Consider the following 22,220-nt stretch of genomic DNA (forward strand, 5'->3'; position numbering starts at 1 on the left):
CAGGGCTGCAGAGGGTTCCGGTCACCGTCTGCGCTCCCCGAGAGCCGGGGACGGGCCAGCTCCGCCCCCGCCTGCGCCGTGCACTGCGGCGGCCGGGCTGCACCTGGAAGTGAGACTAAGCCGCGCCACCGCCCGCCCGCCCGCCTTCCTCCGTCCTCCTCCGCTCTCCTCCGTCCTCCTCCGCCCGCCTCCCACGCCTGGCGCAGCCGCCGCCGAGCGCGTTTGCCGGTGTCGGTCGGGTTCCCAGGGTCCGAGCCCGCGGTACCCTGGGAAAGGTAGTTCGTGCCGGCCGCTGGCTCCGACGGGAACAATGGGCGGAGTCTGAGCCGCGGCCACACCTCCTCGAGACCAGGAACTGGCTCTCGTGATCTCGGTCGCTGACCCCGTAGTCCCAGTTCTGGCGCCCGAGCCGTCGGCGGAAGGAGCAAGGCCGCCTGGACTACATTTCCCAGAGGCCCTTGCGCCTCCCGCTCTCAGGCCGCGACGCGGGGTCTGCTTTGCAGGTGTGGTCTGAGGGTGCCGGCCGAGCGGCCCGGACTCCTGATCCCGTGGTGCCCCGCGCGCGGCCGGCTCGGCCCCCCGGCCCCGGCCCCCGACTCCGGCCGCCCGCCCGCCGCCCCGCCGCCCGCCCCGCCGCGCCCCGCCGCGGCGCCGCCCCGCCCGCCCCTGGCCGCCCCGGCCCTCCACCACGGGCCGCCCATCCCCCCGCCTCCCCGGCCCTCTCACGGTGCCAAGATGGCGGCGGCGGCGGCGGCGGTTGCCCGGGGCCTGGCTCCGCACGGGGCCGCTTCCCGGCGGCCGCGGGCTTCCGGCGGGGGCGGGGGCCGCGGCGGCGCGGCCGGGCCGAGAGAGTGCGGGTGGCCCTCCGGCGCGGCGGCGGCGCGGCGGCGGGGTGGCGGCGGCGGCGGGCGGGCGGCGCGGGCGGCCGGCCGGGGAGGAACGACGGCCCTGCTCCGTCTGCTGGGGCTCGCCGGGGCCTGCGCCGCCCTCCGCCGGCTGTGCGCCGGGCCGCGCGCGCAGCGAGGTCGGGCCGCGGCCGGGGCCGGGGCCCGGGCCCGAACCGAGGCTGCCTGCCGGAGGACGAGAGGCAGTGACGGGAGTCGAGGAGGAGGTGAGGGCGGCGCCGGCGGCTGCGCCGGGCCCGGGCCCGGCGGGCGGGCGGGGGCGGACCCGGGCGGCGGGAGACGGACCCCCGCGCGCTGCGCTCGGCGCGGCGGCCGCGCAGGGGGCTGTGCACCGGCCCGGGGCCCGGGCCCGGGGCTCCTGGAGATGCGCAGGGGGGGGGGGGAGGAGCGGGCTGCGCGGGAGCTTCGGGGAGGCGACGGGAGGGTGGCCGGAGGCGACCCGATGGCAGCCCGACGCCGGCCCCCCGGTGGCCCCAGCCGATGCGGCCCGGCCGCTGTCCCCAGCCGGTGTGTCCCCCCCCCCCATCCCGGCCGTGCTCCCTCCGCGCCAGCGGCGGCAGAGCCGTGGGTGCGCAGGCCGCAGGGCGTGCAGGCCCCGCCGGCGGGGCTTGACAGCACTAGGCTGGCCCGCGTGCACCGAGGCCACGGAGAGCCGCACGGGCTCTCACCTGTGGGTGGGTCGCCTCCTTGGGCCTCCTCCCCAGTCCGCGGCGACACCACGAGCCGCTTTCACCCGCGGCCCTGGGGCTCTGGGACTCGGAGGAGCAGCGGCGGAGGCTGCTGCTGCTGCTGCTGCTGCTGCTGCTGCTGCTGCTGCGGGCACAGGTTGAAGAGGGATAGGATGGACGCGGGGTGTCTTGAGTCATGGTTGCTCCCCCTCAGCCTTTTGGAGGAGGAGGAGGAGGAGTGTGTGGATTATATTGCTTGGAGGAGCGAGCAGTCCTCTGAGGGCTCAGACTGGACTCTAATGTGATAAAGCATCTGCTCCACCTTTCAGCCCCCCCAGCCCCCCATTCCCCATTCCCACTTAGGAATGTCCCGAAAGGGAAGGGCTGTCAGTGAAGGACCCACTTTGTATAGTTGGAATTAGCCCTCATTGTAGTGCCTACTGCTTAATTGGAGGAGACCCCCCTAGTGTTTTCTTGTGGGCCAGCGAGCCACACTGATGGCTGGCTGTGCTGGTATGGTCTGGTTCAAGCATGCATTCGTTGTACCTTCATTCCCTCTGACCTGGCCTCAGGCCGCCGAGTTCTTTGGTAAATAAGCGGGAGTGGTTAAGGTGGTTAAGGTGGTAGCTAAGTGTTATATCCTCAACACCTGAAGCCCAGGTGGACCCAGGGCTTTGGCACTGACTGCTGTTTCTCCCCTTCACCCCTGGTCCCCTAAATCAGGAGTTTCAGGGTTTTCACTCAGATGAAGATGTGGCCCCCAGTTCCCTGCGCTCTGCGCTCCGATCCCAGCGAGGTGAGTGATGGGGAAAACTCTACCTCTTTAGTTTTGCGGGGATGTTCTGACCCTTTGTGTCAGCTCTTTGGTTCACCTAGTTTCTACCGCTACTGAGTGTGTCCTGTGTTCAGGGGCCAAGCTAGCCTGGGCTTTTGGGGAAACAGACAACTAAGACTTTGGTACCTTAACCCCTCTGGGGTGCTTTGATGAAGTCCTCAGGGCCAGCTTGACCCAACTCCCCACAACTGTTCTCCTTTTAGGTCGAGCCCCCCGGGGTCGGGGCCGAAAGCATAAGACGACCCCCCCTCCTCCTCCTCCTCGACTAGCAGATGCGGCTCCTGCCCCCCCAAAGGCCCCTTCTCGGAAACGGGGTGAGGAAGGCACAGAACGAATGGTGCAGGCACTGACTGAACTTCTCCGGCGGGCCCAGGCACCCCAAGCCCCCCGGAGCCGGGCATGTGAGCCCTCCACTCCCCGTCGGTCTCGGGGACGGCCCCCAGGACGGCCAGCAGGCCCCTGCCGGAAAAAGCAGCGAGCAGTAGTGGTAGCAGAAGCGGCTGTGACAATCCCTAAACCTGAGCCTCCGCCTCCCGTGGTTCCCGTAAAGAACAGAACTGGCAGCTGGAAGTGCAAGGAGGGGCCTGGACCAGGACCTGGAACCCCCAAACGTGGAGGACAGCCTGGGAGAGGAGGCCGTGGAGGCAGGGGCAGAGGCCGAGGAGGACTTCCCCTTATGATCAAGTTTGTTTCGAAGGCCAAAAAAGTGAAGATGGGACAATTGTCCCAGGGACTAGAATCAGGTCAGGGTCATGGTCAACATGGAGAGAGCTGGCAGGATGCCCCCCAAAGAAGAGATGAGGATGAACAGGAGGGGGGGCCTTGCTGCAAGAAGGCAGAGCAGAAACTGGAGGAGGAGGGCGAGGAGAAGGAAGAAAAGGAAGACAGCAGTGAGGACAGAGAAGAGGAGGCTGAGGCGGCTGTGACTGAGGAGGAAGAGATGCTGGTCAAGGAGAAGGAAGAGGCGAAGCCGCCGCCGCCGTCACCGTCACCACCCTCGACCCCTCCAGCCCCTTCACCACTGCCACCACCTCTCCCAGCCCCTTCACTGTCTCCACCGCCAGCGTCCCCTCTGCCACCCCCGGTTTCTCCTCCTCCCCCAGTGTCCCCCCCTCCACACGCAGCCTCAGAGAAGCAAGAAGAGTCGCCTCGTCCTGTGGTCCCAGCTACTTGCTCTAGGAAGAGGGGCCGGCCTCCCCTGACTCCTAGCCAGCGGGCAGAGCGGGAAGCTGCTCGGTCAGGTCCAGAGGGCACCCTCTCTCCCTCTCCGAGCCCCAGCGCCGCCACAGGGAGCCCTCTGGAAGACAGTCCTCCCGTGGCCCCCAAAAGTGCCACCTTCCTGAAGAATATCCGGCAGTTTATTATGCCTGTGGTGAGTGCGCGCTCTTCGCGGGTTATCAAGACACCCCGGCGCTTTATGGACGAAGACCCTCCCAAGCCTCCAAAGGTGGAGGCTTCCATTGCTCGGCCTCCTGTTGCCACCTCCCCACTCGCTCCCCAGGAGCCGGTTCCAGTCCCCTCTCCACCTCGTGTCCCAACCCCCCCATCCACCCCAGTCCCACTCCCTGAGAAGAGGCGGTCTATCCTAAGGGAACCCACATTTCGCTGGACTTCGCTAACCCGGGAGCTGCCACCGCCTCCCCCTGCTCCTCCACCAGCCCCATCTCCGCCAGCTCCGTCCCCGCCACCTACCCCTGCCACTCCTTCCCGGAGGCCCCTGCTCCTTCGGGCCCCTCAGTTTACCCCAAGTGAAGCCCACCTGAAGATCTATGAATCGGTGCTTACGCCTCCTGCTCCTCTTGGGGCTCTTGAAACCCCTGAGCCAGAGCTGCCTCCTGCTGCTGACGACCCTCCAGCTGAGCCTGAGCCTAGGGCAGTGGGGCGGACCAACCACCTCAGCTTGCCTCGGTTTGTCCCTGTGGTCACCACTCCTGTTAAGGTTGAGGTGCCCCCCAGTGGGGCTCCAGCTCTGAGCAGCGGGGAGCAGCCTGTTCCTGTTCAGGCTCAGCTCCAGCAGCCCCCACAGGTCTTGCCCCAGGCACTACCGCCACAGCAACCACAAGTACAGCCACAGGCACAGCTGCAGCCACCTCCATCACCGCAACACACACCACCGCTGGAAAAGGCCCGTGTTGCCAGTCTCGGTCCACTGCCACTGTCTGGGGTGGAGGAAAAAATGTTTAGCCTTCTTAAACGAGCTAAGGTGCAGCTCTTCAAGATCGATCAGCAGCAGCAGCAGAAAGTCGCGGCTTCCATGGCGGTGAGTGGTGCTTTGAGCTGTGTCTCCCTAGACGGTGCGCAGCAGGGACGCTCGGCCACTTTCCCCTTTATTTCCACCTGTTTCCTGTGCCCTGGCTCCATCCCTGCCCTCTCCTGATTTCCCCATTCCCACTGCTCCTCACTCTGCAGCCCCTGACCCTGTCATTTCCCCTACTAGCCAAGCCCTGCAGTGCAAACCGAGGAGGCTGTGGGGACTGTCAAACAGACCCCAGACAGAGGCTCCGTCAAGTCTGAAGATGAATCCATGGACACTAAGAAAGAGAGAGCCTCGGTATGCCATGAGAGGAGGGTCTTCTGAAGAAGGCTGGCTACAGGACCCTAGGGAGCAATTTCCCACACCTCTTCCTGGTTTTTCCTCTCCCAGGGCCCTGAATCGCCTGTGCAAGGCCCCCGAATCAAACATGTCTGCCGTCATGCTGCTGTGGCCTTGGGCCAGGCTCGGGCCATGGTGCCTGAAGATGTACCCCGCCTCAGTGCCCTCCCTCTGCGGGATCGGCAGGACCTCGCCACTGAGGGTAGGGGCCTTGTGGAGTGGGATGCTTGGCGACAGGGTTGTGCATGAGCAGGAGCACCGAGGAACCGAGTAGAAGGATTTGATGGGGCTTACGGGGCGAGTGGGTTGGAGAGCTGCTAGGTCTTGAAGAAACCCAGTTAGTTCCGGAGTACCTGGAGCCTGTCACGGGGGACAGCGGAGGGAGAAGAGGGAGCAAGGTGGGATGCCGAGTGTTCTCTCTGCGGCTCTGTCTCCTCCCACCTGCTACAATAGATACGTCGTCAGCATCAGAGACTGAGAGTGTCCCATCCCGATCCCAGCGGGAAAAGGTGGAATCCACAGGGCCTGGGGGAGACTTGGAGCCTACAGGGTCTGCAGGGTCCTTGGCCCACACACCACGGCGGTCACTGCCATCTCACCATGGCAAGAAAATGAGAATGGCTCGCTGCGGGCACTGTCGTGGCTGCTTTCGTGTGCAGGACTGTGGCTCTTGTGTCAACTGCTTGGATAAACCTAAGTTTGGGGGCCCCAACACTAAGAAGCAGTGCTGTGTGTAAGTGGCTGACCCGGGGCCTCTGCTCCCATCGCGGGTTGTCAGTCACCTGAGCCTCCTCCCCCAGCCCCTCTTCTGCCCAGTCAGAGCAGTGGGATTGGCATCCTTGTGGAGAGCTTCCTCTCTTCCCCCAGACCACCAGTCCCCTACCCTGGTGACGTGCTGCTCCCCTCCCCAGATACCGGAAGTGTGACAAGATAGAGGCTCGGAAGATGGAGCGGCTAGCAAAAAAAGGTAATAAGGTTTGAAGAGCATTTCTTCATAACCCTTCGGTAGATAGCGGTGTGGCAGAGGCCACGTTCTCTTTGCTCTCGGCCTCCTCGCCTTTGCGTTTGCCCCGTGTCCCTCTCTACCAAAGCTTGCATCTCTCCTGCATTCCCTCTTTTGTGCAGCACTGTCTGGATTTTCTTTGTCCTGGTGCCCACCCATGTCCCTTGCTGAGTTCAAATCCTACCAAGTCCCCTGTTCCCACAGGCCGGACGATAGTGAAGACGCTGTTGCCCTGGGATTCCGATGAATCTCCCGAGGCCTCCCCTGGTCCTCCAGGCCCACGCCGGGGGGCGGGAGCTGGGGGGCCCCGGGAGGAGGTGGGGGCCACTCCCGGGCCCGAGGAGCAGGACTCCCTCCTACTGCAGCGCAAGTCAGCCCGACGCTGCGTCAAACAGAGGCCCTCCTATGATGTCTTCGAGGACTCGGATGACTCAGAGCCCGGGGGTCCCCCTGCTCCAAGACGTCGAACCCCCAGAGAACATGGTGCGTTCTCATGTCTCGCTTCCTTTTGGCCATTCTGGGGGTGGAATCCAGGGCCCCTCTGCCTTTTGTTTAGAAGGGACAGGGCTCCTCAGTCTATCCAAGAGGGTAGCTGAGGACCAAGGAGGAAGTAGCTCTAGGGGCGCAGCTCCACAAGTGGTGTGTGGCACTCGCTGGAGGGTTTCCTCCTGAGCCCTGGTTGGAGGAAGCCCTGGATGTCGGTGCAGAGGGCTGGAGGGCCCAGCATAGGAAGGGTCAGCTGTCCTGTGTCCTGCCTAGAGCTGCCAGTGCTAGAACCTGAGGAGCAGAGCCGGCCCCGCAAACCCACCCTGCAGCCTGTGTTGCAGCTCAAGGCCCGAAGGCGCCTGGACAAGGTCAGCACGGCCCGCTCCGAGAACCCCAAGCCCTGTGTGAGGCATGGCTCCTGCTCTCCAGGAGCTACCTGGCAAGTCAGGGTGACGGGCACACCTGAGTGTCGTGGTGTGTCCTCACCAGAGGACAGGTCCTGAGGGATGAGGCAGGCCTTGCCTTTCTGGAAAGCCAAGTGGGATCTGGGCAAAAGGAAGGGTCTGGCAGGTTGGGGGAGGCCAGTGAGGAGAGGAGTCTGCAGAGGGGTGGGGTTGGCATCCTTTGACAACCCCATGTCCCTCCTTAGGATGCTTTAGCCTCTGGCCCCTTTGCCTCTTTCCCCAATGGCTGGACTGGAAAGCAGAAGTCCCCTGATGGCGTGCACCGGGTCCGAGTGGATTTTAAGGTACAGGGATGAAGACCGGTTGTAGGGCCTGTGGTGGAAGAAACTTGATTGTGTCGAGAGTAAGCAGGGCGTTCAGTGTGACTTTGACTTTTGTCCCTGGCTGCTTTCCAATCCTGTGTCGTCTTCTCTTACCCCAGGAGGATTGCGACCTAGAGAACGTGTGGCTTATGGGCGGCCTCAGTGTGCTTACTTCTGTGCCAGGGGGGCCACCGATGGTGTGCCTGCTGTGTGCTAGCAAAGGCCTCCATGAGGTTGGTATCTTGCCTTTTAAAAAAAAAAAAAAAAAAAAAAAAACACGAAGAAGAAAAGGCCAGGTGGTGGCGGCGCCCGCCTTTAATCCCAGCACTTGGAAGGCAGAGGCAGGCGGATCTCTGTGGGTTCGAGGCCAGCCTGGTCTACAAAGCAATTTTCAAGGCAGGCGCTAAAGCTACAGAGAAACCCTGTCTTGGAAAACACACCACACACACACACACACACACACACACACACACACACACACACTCACTCACTCACTCTAAGACAGTCCTGGCCTCCAAGTCTCCATTTGCCCCGGGGTCGTCCCCTGGCTGTCCAGCCTCATACTGTCCTTCATTTCCTTACTCCTCCTAGTTGGTCTTTTGCCAAGTCTGCTGCGATCCTTTCCACCCCTTCTGTCTGGAGGAGGCAGAACGGCCCTTGCCCCAGCATCGAGACACCTGGTGCTGCCGGCGCTGCAAGTTCTGCCATGTGTGTGGGCGCAAAGGCCGTGGGTCCAAGGTGGGACACTGGCGGCCGAAGGCGGGAGGAGGCCTTGGGGGAGTGGGTATCCTTATGCAGTCTTCCCTTACACTGCGTTCTCTTCCACTGTGTCCAGCACCTCCTGGAATGTGAACGCTGCCGCCATGCTTACCACCCAGCCTGCCTAGGACCTAGCTACCCAACCCGGGCCACGCGTAGACGGCGCCACTGGGTGAGAGATGAGCCCGAGTCCCTTGCTCTGGCATTCTACTTGTTCCGCCCTTAGATTTAACCTAGGCCAAAGCTCCCAGAAGGATGTAAGGGCTAGCCATGACTGAGGATGTGATAGGCAGCATTTCCTCTGCAGAGTATACACTAGGCAAGTTGTAGGGTGAAGGACTGGGTTTTAGGAGCTCATAGGTTCCGTATTCCCAGCCTCACAGAACCCTGCCCTGAGGTCCAGTTCTCCCCTTTCTTCTTCAGTTCTTGTACTGATCCTTCATTTGTTTCTTCCACCCCTCCTCGCCATCTCTCCTGTCTGTCTGTCTTGTCTGCTTGAGCCTGATGTCCAGCCCTCTTCTAATACCACCCTGCTCCCCAGATCTGCTCAGCCTGTGTGCGCTGTAAGAGCTGTGGGGCAACTCCAGGCAAGAACTGGGACGTCGAGTGGTCTGGAGATTACAGCCTCTGCCCCAGGTGCACCGAGCTCTATGAGAAAGGTGGGACCTGGCAGGAGAACAGGACAGGGCTGGGGGCTGTGGTGGAATGGGCCGGGCTCTGAAGGTGGGACCTGGCAGGAGAACAGGACAGGGTTGGGGGCTGTGTGGAATGGGCCGGGCTCTGAAGGTGGGACCTGGCAGGAGAACAGGACAGGCCTGGGGGGCTGTGGTGGAATGGGCCGGGCTCTGAAGGTGGGACCTGGCAGGAGAACAGGACAGGGCTGGGGGCTGTGGTGGAATGGGCCGGGCTCTGTACTAGGGTCCCACTCATGGCCTCCAGCACCAGGCTTTCGGTTTGATTCAGTAACCTTCAACCAGAGTCCTCCAGCATACAGAGAATGAGCACAGAGCAGAGCCACCCTGAGAAGTGTGAGGACAGGGCCTGGAGAACCTACCTAGTCACTAAGATCCCTCCAGGAAGAACCCCAAGTTTCCACTGGGCACTTTGAAGACCAGTGCTTGCTTCATCTGTTCACCCAATATGTTTAGCAAAACCTTTTTCTTTTTTTTTGGTGTGTGTGTGTGTGTTTTAGAAAGGTGTTGGCTACAGAGCAAACAGGCTTTGTCCACAGACAGCTTTTGGACTGGAGGGCACAGTGGAAGCAGCTTGTGTAGTTAGTTGGGAGAGATTTGTGTAGCCTCTGCATGTGGTTTAGATAGAGCTCAGCCCTCGCTGCTCCTGACTTTGACACCCCCCCCCCCAGGGAACTACTGCCCGATTTGCACGCGCTGCTATGAAGACAATGACTATGAGAGCAAGATGATGCAGTGCGCACAGTGTGACCACTGGGTGCACGCCAAGTGTGAGGGGCTCTCGGGTGAGAAGAAGAGTGCTGAGGGACACGGGCTCAGCCCTGGGGGGCCCGGTCCCCATCACAGGCCCTGCATCTTTCCAACCCATTGTCTCTCTCCTCTGCCGTCGGCTCTTCTAGATGAAGACTATGAGATCCTTTCTGGGCTGCCAGACTCGGTGCTGTACACGTGTGGGCCGTGTGCCGGGGCGACACAGCCCCGCTGGAGAGAGGCCCTGAGTGGGGCCCTGCAGGGAGGCCTGCGCCAGGTGCTCCAGGGCCTGTTGAGCTCCAAGGTGGCGGGCCCGTTGCTGCTGTGCACCCAGGTCTGCGGGGCCCCAGGGGCAGGGTGGGTGGGCTTGGGCTCGGCATCAGCCGTCCTGACTTCCCCAATTTGCAGTGTGGGCAGGATGGGCAGCAGCTCCACCCAGGACCCTGTGATTTGCAAGCTGTGGGACAGCGCTTTGAGGAAGGCCACTATAAGTCGGTGGTGAGTGGGACATGGGGAGGGGCAGGGGGCCACCCTGAGAAGAGGGCAGCGCTGGCCTGGGTTTGGCTGGGGCTGGGGTCAGGGCTCAGACACTGAGAAGCTGCCTTACAGCACAGCTTCATGGAGGACGTGGTGGCCATCTTGATGAGGCACTCGGAAGAAGGCGAGCCCCCAGAGCGCCGGGCGGGGGGCCAGATGAAAGGACTCCTTCTGAAGGTGACTGCTGGGGCGGTGCTAGAGGATGCTTTGAGTGGCCGTGGGGGACAAAGAATGTATCCTTCAGACCCTGCCCCCACCTGTTCCTGAGAGAAGGCAGTGCTTCTCATCCTGCTAACCCATTCCCTAGCTGCTAGAGTCTGCGTTCTGCTGGTTCGACGCCCATGACCCTAAATATTGGCGACGGAGTACCCGGCTGCCGAAGTGAGCGAGGCTGAGTAACGAGGGGACGAGCAGTGAGGTCAAAAGCAAAGGGACCTGGGCTCCCAGGGATCGGGCTGGGGTAGGAGCAGGGTCCGGTCAAGACTGGAGAGGAGGGTGGTGGAGACCAGGGTAAGCTTTCCTAATTACTTCCAGACTAGCAAAGATGTATGTGTGTAGTTAGCTCTCTCTTTGCTTCTACTTTTTTTTTTTTTTTTTTTTTTTTTTTGGTTTTTCGAGACAGGGTTTCTCTGTGTAGCTTTGGAGCCTATCCTGGCACTCGCTCTGGAGACCAGGCTGGCCTTGAACTGCCCCTGCCTCCCGAGGGCTGGGATTAAAGGCATGCGCCACCAACGCCCGACCTTGCTTCTACTTTTTTTTAAGAAAATTATTTTTATGTGCATTTCCTGCATGTATGGCATGAATGTCCCTGTGAGGGTGTCTGATCCTCTAGAACTGGAGTTAGTGACAGTTGTGAGCTGCCATCTGGGTGCTGGGATTTGAACCCAGGTCCTCTGGAAGAACAGTCAATGCTCCTAACCACTGAACCATCTCTCCAGCCCCTGTTTCTACTTTTTGAAGGCATTTAGGAAACTCATGTTTTGGAGGGTAGGTAGGCACTGATGCCCCAGGTGGTCAGAGTGGTGTGACATGGAAGCCCAGGAGATGTGGGGGCCTCGGATAGACAAGCTGCTAGAGTCTAGGGATCAGAGAAATTGTCCTGGAATTTCTGAGGCTGAGAGGCACAGTATTCCAGGATCGTGAGGAACAGCACATCTGACTAGTACAGAGGAGTGTGGCTTATTTGGGAGAAAATCCACGTGAGAATGGAGGAATGGAGTCTCGGCATGCTAAGGCTTAAACTGTGGGTGGGCTCCAGTTGAATTGGCTTTGTTGAGCACATCAGATGCTAACCCTGCCTCCACAGCGGAGTCCTCCCCAATGCTGTGCTGCCCCCATCCTTGGACCACGTCTATGCTCAGTGGAGACAGCAAGAATCAGAGACCCCAGAATCTGGGCAACCTCCAGGGGATCCTTCAGCAGGTACTAGGAAGCAGAGGCTGGAACCTGATTGGTGGGCCATGCTCTAGATCCTGACTCCTAAGCTTTCTTCCCCACATCCTCTGCAGCTTTTCAGAGCAAGGACCCCGCTGCTTTCTCACACCTGGATGACCCCCGTCAGTGCGCACTCTGTCTCAAGTATGGGGACGCTGACTCCAAGGTAAAGGTTACTATGCAAACCCTAGGTGGTGGGGCCTGGTCCGGGGAACCCCCACCCCCTCATTGCCACTCCTCCTCTTCTCCCAGGAGGCGGGGCGGCTCCTGTACATTGGGCAGAATGAGTGGACGCATGTCAACTGTGCCATTTGGTCAGCTGAAGTGTTTGAGGAAAATGACGGCTCCCTTAAGAATGTCCATGCCGCTGTTGCACGAGGAAGGCAGATGGTAAGGACATGGTCCCAGGGAGGTGGGCAGCTCTTGGGGGTCACAGGTTGGTACTTCCTTCAGTGTGGAACTAACCTTTTATTACATAGTGATCTCTGGGACATGTCCTTCCATGGTACCCTTCTTGTGGTGCTCAGAATTGAAATTAGGGTCTCACATGTGCTAGGCACTGAGCTATATTCTCAGACACCCCCCTCACACGCCCCCCACACACCCTCTTGAGGGTGGTGGGGGAGACAAAGTCAGCCCTGGCTGTCCTGGTCCTCACATAAAGCCCAGTCTGCTTCCCGAGTCCTGGGATTGTAGGCATGTGTCCCTCGTCTGGCTCCCTCAGTGCCCATTTGGTGTCTCATGACTCTGTTACTGATGATTGGCAGCTTTGTCTCTAGCTTGATCTAGGTAGGCCTGTATCCCAAGAGATGGAAATTACATACCTTGTTGACAGTACCTTTGTAGGGACACCTTCCAAACAGTGCCGTCTCCCTCTTACTAGGCAGTCTCCTCGACCTGGTCAAGTCAGCTTCAGAACCCTTTTTCCACTGGTGGCACACACCTTTAATCCCAGCACTGGGGAGGCAGAGGCAGGTGTGAGTTCGAGGCCAGCCTGGTCTACAAAGTGAGTTCCAGGACAGCCAGGACTACACAGAGGAACCCTGTCTCGAAAAAACAAGCAACAACGACAACAAAAGAGAGAGGGGGGCGGGGAGGAAAAAGAAAACCTTTCCTCACTGTGTGCTCCTGTGTGGAGTCTCAATTGACTAGTATTAAGATAGCAAGTACCAATCAGTAAGAGCTGATAGCTTTCCTCAGATGTCACATCTGTGTCTGAGGTGGTTGAGCGTGTGCACCTGGCCCTGATAGCTGGAGAAGGCTTTGGAGGCTGCTGGGCCACCAGGGCCTGTGCAGATTGTCAGTGACACTGAGCCACATAGCTTTTCCCTCAGCACTCCCTTCCTCTCACAGCGCTGTGAGCTCTGCCTGAAGCCTGGAGCCACAGTGGGCTGCTGCCTGTCCTCCTGTCTCAGCAACTTCCACTTCATGTGCGCTCGGGCCAGCTACTGCATCTTCCAGGATGACAAGAAGGTTTTCTGCCAGAAACACACAGACCTCCTAGATGGCAAGGTGGGCCCGGGTGCTGGCTCAGAGGCTCGCCCCCCTCTTGTCTGACGGCTCCCTATGGTCCTGTCGGCCAAGCCCTTGACTGCTGAGTCCCTGCCTACAGAGCTTTTCCCTCACACCCCTCCAGCCTCTGCCAGTCCAGCAACCCCCATTTGCTTCCTGCCTCCCAGGAGATCGTGACCCCTGACGGTTTTGATGTTCTCCGGCGCGTCTACGTGGACTTCGAGGGCATCAACTTCAAGCGGAAGTTCTTGACTGGGCTTGAACCAGATGTCATCAATATACTCATTGGTAAGGCACTTGCTCTCTTGCGTACTACTACTGACCTCACCTGGCCCTACGCTACCTGACCTCTCCTTTGTACCATAGGCTCCATCAGAATCAACTCCCTGGGCACCCTGTCTGATCTCTCAGACTGTGAGGGTCGGCTCTTCCCCATTGGCTATCAGTGAGCACCGCGGGGCTCATGGGGCGGGGGGGGGGGGGGGTCGGACACTCCAGGGCTGGGTGTTATTTCTAGGTTTCCCTAACTCTTGTCCACCTGTCTGCTCTAGGTGCTCCCGCCTGTACTGGAGCACAGTGGATGCTCGGAGGCGCTGCTGGTATCGGTGCCGAATTCTAGAGTATCGCCCCTGGGGGCCGAGGGAGGAGCCGGTCCACCTGGAGGCAGCAGAGGAGAACCAGACCATTGTGCATAGTCCCACCCCTTCCTCAGGTAGCACTTGGCTTCTGCCTCGCCCCATTCCCTCATGGGGCCTCTTAAAGCTGTTACCCCTACCCCGTACTCTCCTTGTCTTGAGAAATTTCAGGATGCACTTACTCTCCCCTTTCTTGGAATGACAGAAGCAACGGGCTGAGCTCAGCATTTCACAGGAAGTGAGGGAAGAGCACCAGCTACTAGCTGTGGGGAACAGGAGTGTTCACAGCTGGCCTCCTGAGGGCTGTGTCCTCTTGTAATGTTTGATTGATCTTGCTAAGGACACAGACTCCACTGCATTTGTGTGCAAGGGGAATGAATAGTTTATCTCTATAGTAACAGTGGTAAAGTCAGGTTTGGGGCCTAGATGGGTTTATTTCCCCAGCTATGTGTACATGAACCTACAGAGGCCACGGGGGTCAGATCTCCCAGAGCTGGAGTGGTTGTGAGCCACTTGCCGTGGCTGCTGGGAAATGAACTCAAGCCTTGTGGAAGAGGAACGGGTGCTCTTAACTGCAGAGCTATCTCTCCACAGACGTGAAGGGGCATGTTTTGGGAGGTTTTGGTACAGAGCCCCCAGCTCTCCTGATAGAATATTCTTGCCTTTTCAGAGCCCCCCAATCATGACAACCTGCCAGATGCAGATCCCCTGATTCCTGGAGACCCTGGACACCACTCACCCGTTCAGAGTCTGGATCCCCCTCTTCGGACAGATCCAAGCAGTGGCCCTCCTCCCACCCCCCGCTCCTTCTCAGGGGCTCGAATCAAAGTGCCCAACTACTCACCATCTCGGAGGCCCTTAGGGGGTGTCTCATTTGGTCCTCTGCCCTCCCCAGGTAAGCACATAGTTCCCAGAATGGGTAGACCAGCTAGCGGTGGTGGTGCACTCCTTTAAGCCTTGGAATCAAGAGGCAGAGGCGGGCAGATGGCTGAGTTCTAGGCCAGCCTAGTCTACATGCTCTGCAGAGTGAGTTCCAGGACAGCCAGGGTTGTCTGGAACAGAGAAACCTTGTCTCAAAAAAACCAAAACAAAAAACCGAAAAGAATGAGTGGAGCTAGGAAGTGTAGAGCTGCTGGCTGACACTGACCGTTTCTTCACAGGAAGTCCATCTTCCCTGACGCACCACATCCCCACAGTGGGAGACTCGGACTTTCCAGCTCCCCCCAGGCGATCTCGCCGTCCTAGCCCCCTGGCCACCAGGCCACCACCATCCCGGCGGACCTCCTCTCCTCTCAGAACTTCCCCTCAGCTCAGGGTGCCCCTGTCTACCTCAGTCACAGCCCTCACACCTACCTCAGGGGAGCTGGCTCCCCCTGACCTGGCCCCATCTCCTCTGCCACCCCCTGAAGACCTGGGCCCAGACTTTGAAGACATGGAGGTGGTGTCAGCACTCAGTGCTGCTGACCTGGACTTCGCAGCCAGCCTGCTGGGGACTGAGCCCTTCCAGGAAGAGATTGTGGCAGCTGGGGCCGTGGGGAGCAGCCAGGCAGGCCCAGGGGACAGCTCAGAGGAGGAGGCCAGCCCCACCACTCGCTATGTCCACTTCCCTGTGACGGTGGTGTCTAGCCCTGCCCTGGCTCCCAGCTCCCTCACTGGAGCACCCCGAATTGAGCAACTGGATGGAGTGGATGATGGCACCGACAGCGAGGCAGAGGCTGTCCAGCAATCTCGGGGACAGGGGACTCCTCCCTCAGGACCAGGAGTGGGCCGGGGTGGAGTCATCGGAGCAGCAGGGGACAGAGCCCGACCTCCTGAAGACTTGCCTTCAGAAATTGTGGATTTTGTGTTGAAGAACCTGGGGGGTCCTGGGGAGGGGGCTGCTGGTCCCAGAGAGGAATCTCTCCCTTCGGCACCTCCCTTGGCTAATGGCAGCCAACCCCCACAAGGTCTGCCCGCTAGCCCAGCTGACCCTACCCGGACATTTGCCTGGCTTCCTGGGGCTCCAGGGGTCCGGGTATTGAGTCTGGGTCCCGCTCCAGAACCCCCCAAACCTGCTACATCCAAGATCATCCTTGTCAACAAGCTAGGCCAAGTATTTGTGAAGATGGCTGGGGAGGGTGACCCTGTCACACCCCCAGTAAAGCAGCCACCTCTGCCCCCTATCATTCCCCCAACGGCCCCCGCCTCCTGGACTCTGCCCCCAGGACCCCTGCTCAGTGTGTTACCAGTAGTAGGGGTAGGAGTGGTCCGGCCTGCCCCACCTCCGCCCCCGCCCCCACTAACCCTGGTGTTCAGCAGTGGGCCCCCCAGCCCACCGCGCCAGGCCATCCGGGTCAAGAGGGTGTCCACCTTCTCTGGCCGGTCACCTCCGGCACCTCCCCCAAACAAAGCTCCCCGGCTGGATGAGGATGGAGAATCCTTGGAGGATAGCCATCAAGTGCCAGGGATCAGTGGCAGTGGGTATGTGGGTCTCGGGAAGGGGGCGTGGCAGGCAGGGGAGAGGACAGGAGAGGGCAGCTGGGCCTTCTGTGCTTCCTGCAGGGTCAGCCGTGTACGGATGAAGACGCCCACAGTGCGAGGGGTTCTGGACTTGAACAATACTGGGGAGCCTGCTGGGGAGGAAAGCCCTGGGTGAGTGGCCAGGTCCCTTCCCTGGAGGCTCTGGTCCCCCTCCTCCCAATAATTTTTGCCTCCTGACAGGTCTCTCTTCACAGGCCCCTTCAGGACCGGTGCCCTTTGCTGCCACTTCCAGAAGGTCCTGCCCGGGCCCTTGATGGCCCCTCAGACCTGCTCTTTGAGTCGCAGTGGCATCACTATTCAGGTAAAAACCCCTTTTTCCCCCTTATTGCCTCCTTGTGCTTGGCCCAGTGGTGAACCTGAGTCAGCGCACACCAGGGAGACAGACAAAACCAGCGCATGTTCTGAGGGTACAAGCCTAAAGCTGGGTGCTAGGGCCGCAGGGAGCTAGCTCCTGGCCTTGTGACACAAACAGAAGGGGTGTTAGAAATCAGGTTTAGAAGCCGGGCGTTGGTGGCGCACACCTTTAATCTCAGCACTTGGGAAGCAGAGGCAGAGGCAGGCGGATCTCTGTGAGTTCGAGACCATCCTGGTCTACAAGAGCGAGTTCCAGGACAGCTTCTAAAAGCCACAGAGAAACCCTGCCTCGGAAAAAAAAAAAAAAAAAAAAAAAAAAAATCAGGTTTAGTGGCTGGGTGATGGTGGCACACACCTAGCACTCAAAGGCAGGTGGATCTCGGAGTTCAAGACTAGCCTGGTCTCTACCAAGTAAGTCCCAGGACAGCGATAGACAGAGAAACCCTGTCTCAGCAACAAAACAAAAAGAAAGAAAAGAGAAAAGGAATGAGGTTTAGTGATGTGTGTTTGTAATGCTGGTTGAGCCAGATTTGGTTGAGACTGGGCCACGTAGTGAGACCCTCTCTCATAACAAAAAGAAACAAAACATCAAGGAAAAACAGCTCCATGTACAAGCTCAAATGGCAGGGCTCTGTGCAGCCCTGGGGCTGGTGTTGGGGTACATCTGATGGTTGGGCAAAAAGCTAGTGCCTAGTAAAGCCAAAAACTCAGGGGATCACCCAGGAAGGGTAGAGCCCAAGAACCGAAGTGAGGGGCAGGAAATGAGGTTCCAGGGGCCAGGGATGGAATTGTCAGCTGTTCACCTGCCACAGTGAGCCACCAGACCAGGCCTGTGAGTCCTGCATTGGCAGGGTGCAGGGGCAGGTGACATCAGGCAGGTAGGATGGTGAAGGTAGTGGTTGGTGACGAGCCAGAGCAGAGCCCAGGCAGCTGGCCAAGAAGTTGAGCTAAGCTTGAGGAGGAGGAGGTAGGGCGGCAGGTCAAAGAGCTTGAGGCTACGCGGCCGCAGCTTCAAAGCTGAGGCGGGGGAAGGGCAGCAGGACAGCGATGGCTCTGAGCGGTGACTGGGGTGGGAGAAGGATCTGGCAGGCAGGCAGGTATGTATACCTGCAGCTGGGATCATAGGCGGATGCTCGACTAGTGTTTGCTAGAAAGTGGGGTTGTCTGAAGGTCTCTGGGGCACTCCCTGGAATAGCCAAGTAATCTGGTGAGCAAACTGGGTTTATTTGTGGTGACCCGGTCCTGTCCAGGTGTTTGGGTTCTGGCTGTGTAGAGCTAGGCTAGGAGCACCAAGTGAGAGCCAAGTGGACTAAGGCTGCTTAACTGGGAGGCTTCAGCCTGCCATGAGGATGATGACGGGCACTTTCTGTTCCTGGGGGCCCAGACAGGTCCATTCTGCAGCTCCGGTACCTGCCCTTTTGAGAAGCCGTGCAGACAGTAATAGGGAAGGAAGGGCTCTGGCTGACCCTGTGGCGTATTCAGGAAGCAGCGCTAGAAGCGGGGAGGAGTTATTAATGGAAGGCCCTGAGGCCTGCAGATGACCTGACTGCTGCTGCAGGGTCAGGACTGTCTGACTAGGGCTGGCCAGTGAAGAGAAAGGCTGCCCTGATGGACTGGGCGTGTGGGTCTTGCTCCTGGCTCATGTTTCACTCCTGCCTTTGTGCCCTACCCTGCCTTAGACACAGTGGCTGGCCTTGCTCGCTCCTTAAAGCTCTTCTCTCCCTAGCTTCCAGCACCCCACATTTTCCTCTCGCCTCTGGCCGTGCCTCGTTTCAACCTTCAGGGCCCGGGCCTTGCGCTTGTGCGTGGCTCCCCCAGCCTGCTTTCTGGGACTTCAAGGCTTTTAATCCTAACTGTGTTCTGACAGCTACAGCCCAGGCCTCGTCCCTGGACTCGTCTGCTCTCTGCTGTTTAGCCGTCTCCACTATCAGGTCGCAGGGGGCTGTTTTCTGAGAGAGCTCTAAGCTAGCATGTCCCAGGAATCCTTGATTTCACCTAAGTGTCTGTCCTCACCACGACATTTGACGGCAATCTTACCTTCACTGTGTTCAAGCCCCAGACTCAGGGTCCCCTTTAACCGTTCGTTTGTCACAATTAACGTCTGCTACACCGGGAGTCCTGTTTGCTTTACCTTTGCAATTTGTGACTGAAGGTGGTGACATCTCTGGTCCCAGCTACTCTGGAGTTTGAGTCAGGATGGTCTCTTGAGTTCAGGAGTTTGGGGCTGGAGAGACGGCTCAGAGGTTAAGAGCACCGACTGCTCTTCCAGAGGTCCTGAGTTCAATTCCCAGCAACCACATGGTGACTCACAACTGTCCGTGATGAGATCTGGAGCCCTCTTCTGGTGTGCATAGAAGCAGAATGCTGTATACATAATAAATAAATAAAATCTTAAAAAAAAAAAAAAGGGTTCAGGAGTTCAAGTCCAACCTGGACAATCCAGTTGAGACCCTGTCTCAACAAAACTAAATGAATATAGACAGTCCCCAAGAAGTCCCTTATATAGTTTATAACCGTGGTTTTCACCCTTCCTGATGCTGCAGCCTTGTAATACAGGTGACGTTGTGGTGACCCACAGCCATAAAATTATGTCATTGCTACTTCTTAACTGTATTTTGCTGCTGTTATGGATCATCTAATATGCGACCCCGAAAGGGTCACATCCCCCAGGTTGAGAACCCTTGGTTTCTAGTGTAGCTTGTAGTTGAATGTGTGTGTCTAAGCCTATCCATTTTACTGTCTGTAAACACACACTGCATGAGCTGGGTACATAGATTGTTGATATAATGACTCTAGGTTCAATTCCTAGTGCTGCCTTCGTTATGTACTTCATATCAGTAATTCTCCAGGATCTATAAAGTCTGTTTCAGACACAGAATAGCCATAGGTATATAGGTGTGTATGTTGTGCTGGCTTTCAGTGAGCCTGCAGAGCCCAGGCCTTCATGCTTCTGTGCGGCTGCTCTATGGTGTGAAAAGGTTTTTCCAGGCCCCTTAGAACATCCAAATCAGTGCCACAGGACTCGTGGGGTAATTGAACCAGGAGGAGGACCGTCTGTCCCTGTATCTGTTTGTGCCCAGGGGTGGGAGAGATTAGTGTCACTGGGAATCAGGGGCACTGGGTCCTTTTTTTTTTTTTTTCCCCCCCCTGAATTGAGACAAGGCCTCTTTCTATGTAGTCCTGACTACTCTGTAACTCACTATGTAGACCAGGCTGGCCTCAAACTCACAGAGATCCAACATGCCCTTGTTCTCTCCGCCACCCCCCCCCCCAAGTGCTGTGATCAAATATGTCCATTACTAGCCTGGTGGCAGTGGCTTTCGAGTCCAGGAAGATGATCTTATTCTTTCCTTCCCCACGGAAGCAGGTGAGGCCTCAAGCTCTGAGGAGGAGCCTCCATCCCCAGAGGACAAAGAAAACCAGGTTCCCAAACGAGCTGGTCCGCACCTGCGCTTTGAGATCAGCAGTGATGATGGCTTCAGTGTGGAGGCCGAGAGCTTGGAGGGTGAGTTGCGGGTAGCGGTAGCAGTAGCAGGGGGGGAAAGTGTTCAGACCTCATTGTGATTGCTCTGGCCCCTCGTTCCAGGGGCATGGAGAACTCTGATTGAGAAAGTGCAAGAGGCTCGAGGGCATGCTCGGCTCAGGCATCTCTCCTTTAGTGGTAAGAGATATCTCCAGGAATGCTGGGAGCAAGGGCAAGGTGGGCCCTCCATGTGATTGCTTTGTCCTCCCCCGTTCTCAGGAATGAGTGGAGCGCGACTTCTGGGCATCCATCACGATGCTGTCATCTTCCTGGCAGAGCAGCTGCCTGGGGCCCAGCGCTGCCAGCACTATAAGTTCCGCTACCACCAGCAGGGAGAGGGTCAGGAGGAGCCCCCCCTGAACCCCCATGGGGCTGCCCGGGCTGAGGTCTATCTCCGGTGAGTGGTTGAGAATTAAGTCTAGAAAGATTGAAACTGAGACACTAGGCAAGTGGAAGAGTAAGCCACAGACTTCATGTCAGAAGAGTGCTGTCTTCAGCCCTACAGCCCTTGGCAGTACTGGCCCGGGACAGAAAATGAGCAGGCGGCATCCGTCTGGAGTGGCTGTGACCTCCCGCCTTCTTCCCTCTTGCAGGAAGTGTACCTTTGATATGTTTAACTTCCTGGCTTCCCAACATCGGGTGCTCCCTGAGGGGGCCGCCTGTGATGAGGAGGAGGATGAGGTGCAGCTCCGGTCCACCAGGTGAGCAGAGCAAACTGAGGAGCGAGCTGGGCCTGCTCTGAAAGGTGCTAGACAGGGTGGTGTTCCTGGGCGCCAGCTTAGGCGGTACTGCTCTCCCCACCAGACGTGCCACCAGCCTGGAACTTCCCATGGCCATGCGCTTTCGCCATCTCAAAAAGACGTCCAAAGAGGCTGTGGGTGTTTACAGGTTAGTGGGGTGTGTGTGTGTGCGTGCGAGCGCACGCGCGTGTGTCTCTGTGTGAATATGTGCCATGCCGGAGAGCTGTCTGCCGTCTGTCCTGTGTGTGTGTGTGTGTGTGTGTGTGTGTGTGTGTGTGTGTGTGTGTGTGTGTGTGCGTGCGTGCGTGCGCGCTTGCGTGTGCACGCGCGCGTGTCTCTGTGTGAATATGTGCCATGCCGGAGAGCTGTCTGCCGTCTGTCCTGTGTGTGTGTGTGTGTGTGTGTGTGTGTGTGTGTGTGTGTGTGTGTGTGTGTGTGCTTGTGTGTGCACGCGTGTGTGTGCATGCTATGTGAATATTGCCATGCTGGAGAGCTGTCTGCCGTCTGTCCGCCCGGCTTCCTGAACTCTGCCATGGCACATCTGCCCTGCAGATCAGCGATCCACGGGAGAGGCCTGTTCTGTAAGCGCAACATCGACGCCGGGGAGATGGTCATTGAGTACTCTGGCATTGTCATTCGCTCTGTGCTGACTGACAAGCGGGAGAAATTCTATGATGGAAAGGTAAGTGCCGGAAGGGTACGGGGTGAGCGGGTGTGGGCCAGCCTGCGGGCGACAGACAGCCGATTCCTTCCTCGGTCATCCCTCCCCTCCCTGCAGGGTATCGGGTGCTACATGTTCCGCATGGATGACTTTGACGTGGTGGACGCCACCATGCACGGCAATGCTGCCCGCTTCATCAACCACTCGTGTGAGCCCAACTGCTTCTCTCGCGTCATCCATGTGGAAGGCCAGAAACACATTGTCATCTTTGCCCTGCGACGCATCCTGCGAGGTGAGGAGCTCACCTATGACTACAAGTTTCCCATTGAGGATGCCAGCAACAAGCTGCCCTGCAACTGTGGCGCCAAGCGCTGCCGTCGCTTCCTTAACTGAGGCGTGGCCGCCCCAGATTGCTCATGTGCCCGCTGCCATCTCACCCTGGCCTGTGGCTCCCTAGTCTCTCAGTGTCTCACTCCGAGCCTCCTGTTGGTGGTGGATATGGGCCTGTAGGGGGCAGAGCCCTGCCTCCAGCCTGCCCCCCGCCATCGCCTCCTCCCTGCCCTGGGGACCCAGGATGTAGATATTGTACAAAGGTTTCTAAGTCCCTTCTTTTCTATGCACTTTTTTATTTAAGAGGGTGGGGTCCCAGGTGGGAATCCCCCCCCACAATAAAGTCTGTCAATGTTTGGAGAGGTGGTCTTCCCATGATTTTATTATCTCGGTGCAGGTGTGCGTGCGTGCGTGCGTGCGTGCGTGCGTGCATGTGCTGTCTCATGCCCATAGAGGACCACAGGCTTTTGTGGTAAGCCGATTTATCCACTGAGCCATCTTGCCACCCTGCTGTCTT

The 22,220-nt window shown here is 58.6% G+C and overlaps 1 protein-coding gene across 1 annotated transcript; it reads left to right on the forward strand.

The window, feature by feature from the left end:
• The first annotated feature begins 1,761 nt into the window (after positions 1–1,761).
• On the forward strand, positions 1,762–22,063 carry Kmt2b (lysine methyltransferase 2B). Its single transcript, XM_035449341.1, has 36 exons — positions 1,762–2,369; positions 2,612–4,668; positions 4,846–4,959; positions 5,053–5,203; positions 5,455–5,734; positions 5,913–5,968; positions 6,209–6,487; positions 6,764–6,858; positions 7,140–7,238; positions 7,376–7,489; positions 7,848–7,994; positions 8,092–8,187; positions 8,557–8,674; positions 9,379–9,492; positions 9,607–9,791; positions 9,866–9,955; positions 10,067–10,171; positions 10,302–10,375; positions 11,301–11,416; positions 11,503–11,594; positions 11,681–11,818; positions 12,782–12,940; positions 13,108–13,228; positions 13,307–13,385; positions 13,492–13,652; positions 14,246–14,470; positions 14,736–16,035; positions 16,117–16,206; positions 16,290–16,396; positions 19,814–19,954; positions 20,036–20,110; positions 20,192–20,369; positions 20,566–20,673; positions 20,777–20,860; positions 21,265–21,394; positions 21,491–22,063. The coding sequence occupies exons 2-36, from the start codon at positions 2,743–2,745 to the stop codon at positions 21,764–21,766; spliced, it is 7,623 nt and encodes a 2,540-aa protein (XP_035305232.1). The 5' UTR covers positions 1,762–2,369; positions 2,612–2,742; the 3' UTR covers positions 21,767–22,063.
• The last annotated feature ends 157 nt before the right edge of the window (positions 22,064–22,220 follow it).

Source organism: Cricetulus griseus, chromosome 9, assembly GCF_003668045.3.
Source record: "Cricetulus griseus strain 17A/GY chromosome 9, alternate assembly CriGri-PICRH-1.0, whole genome shotgun sequence".
Classification (NCBI taxonomy): Eukaryota; Metazoa; Chordata; class Mammalia; order Rodentia; family Cricetidae; genus Cricetulus; species Cricetulus griseus.

Coding starts and splice junctions, on each gene's coding strand:
- Kmt2b (XM_035449341.1), top strand. CDS start 2,743: ATGGTGCAGGCACTGACTGAACTTCTCCGGCGGGCCCAGGCACCCCAA. Junction 11,819..12,781: donor TTGCACGAGGAAGGCAGATG/GTAAGGACATGG, acceptor TTCCTCTCACAG/CGCTGTGAGCTCTGCCTGAA. Junction 13,386..13,491: donor CTCTTCCCCATTGGCTATCA/GTGAGCACCGCG, acceptor TGTCTGCTCTAG/GTGCTCCCGCCTGTACTGGA.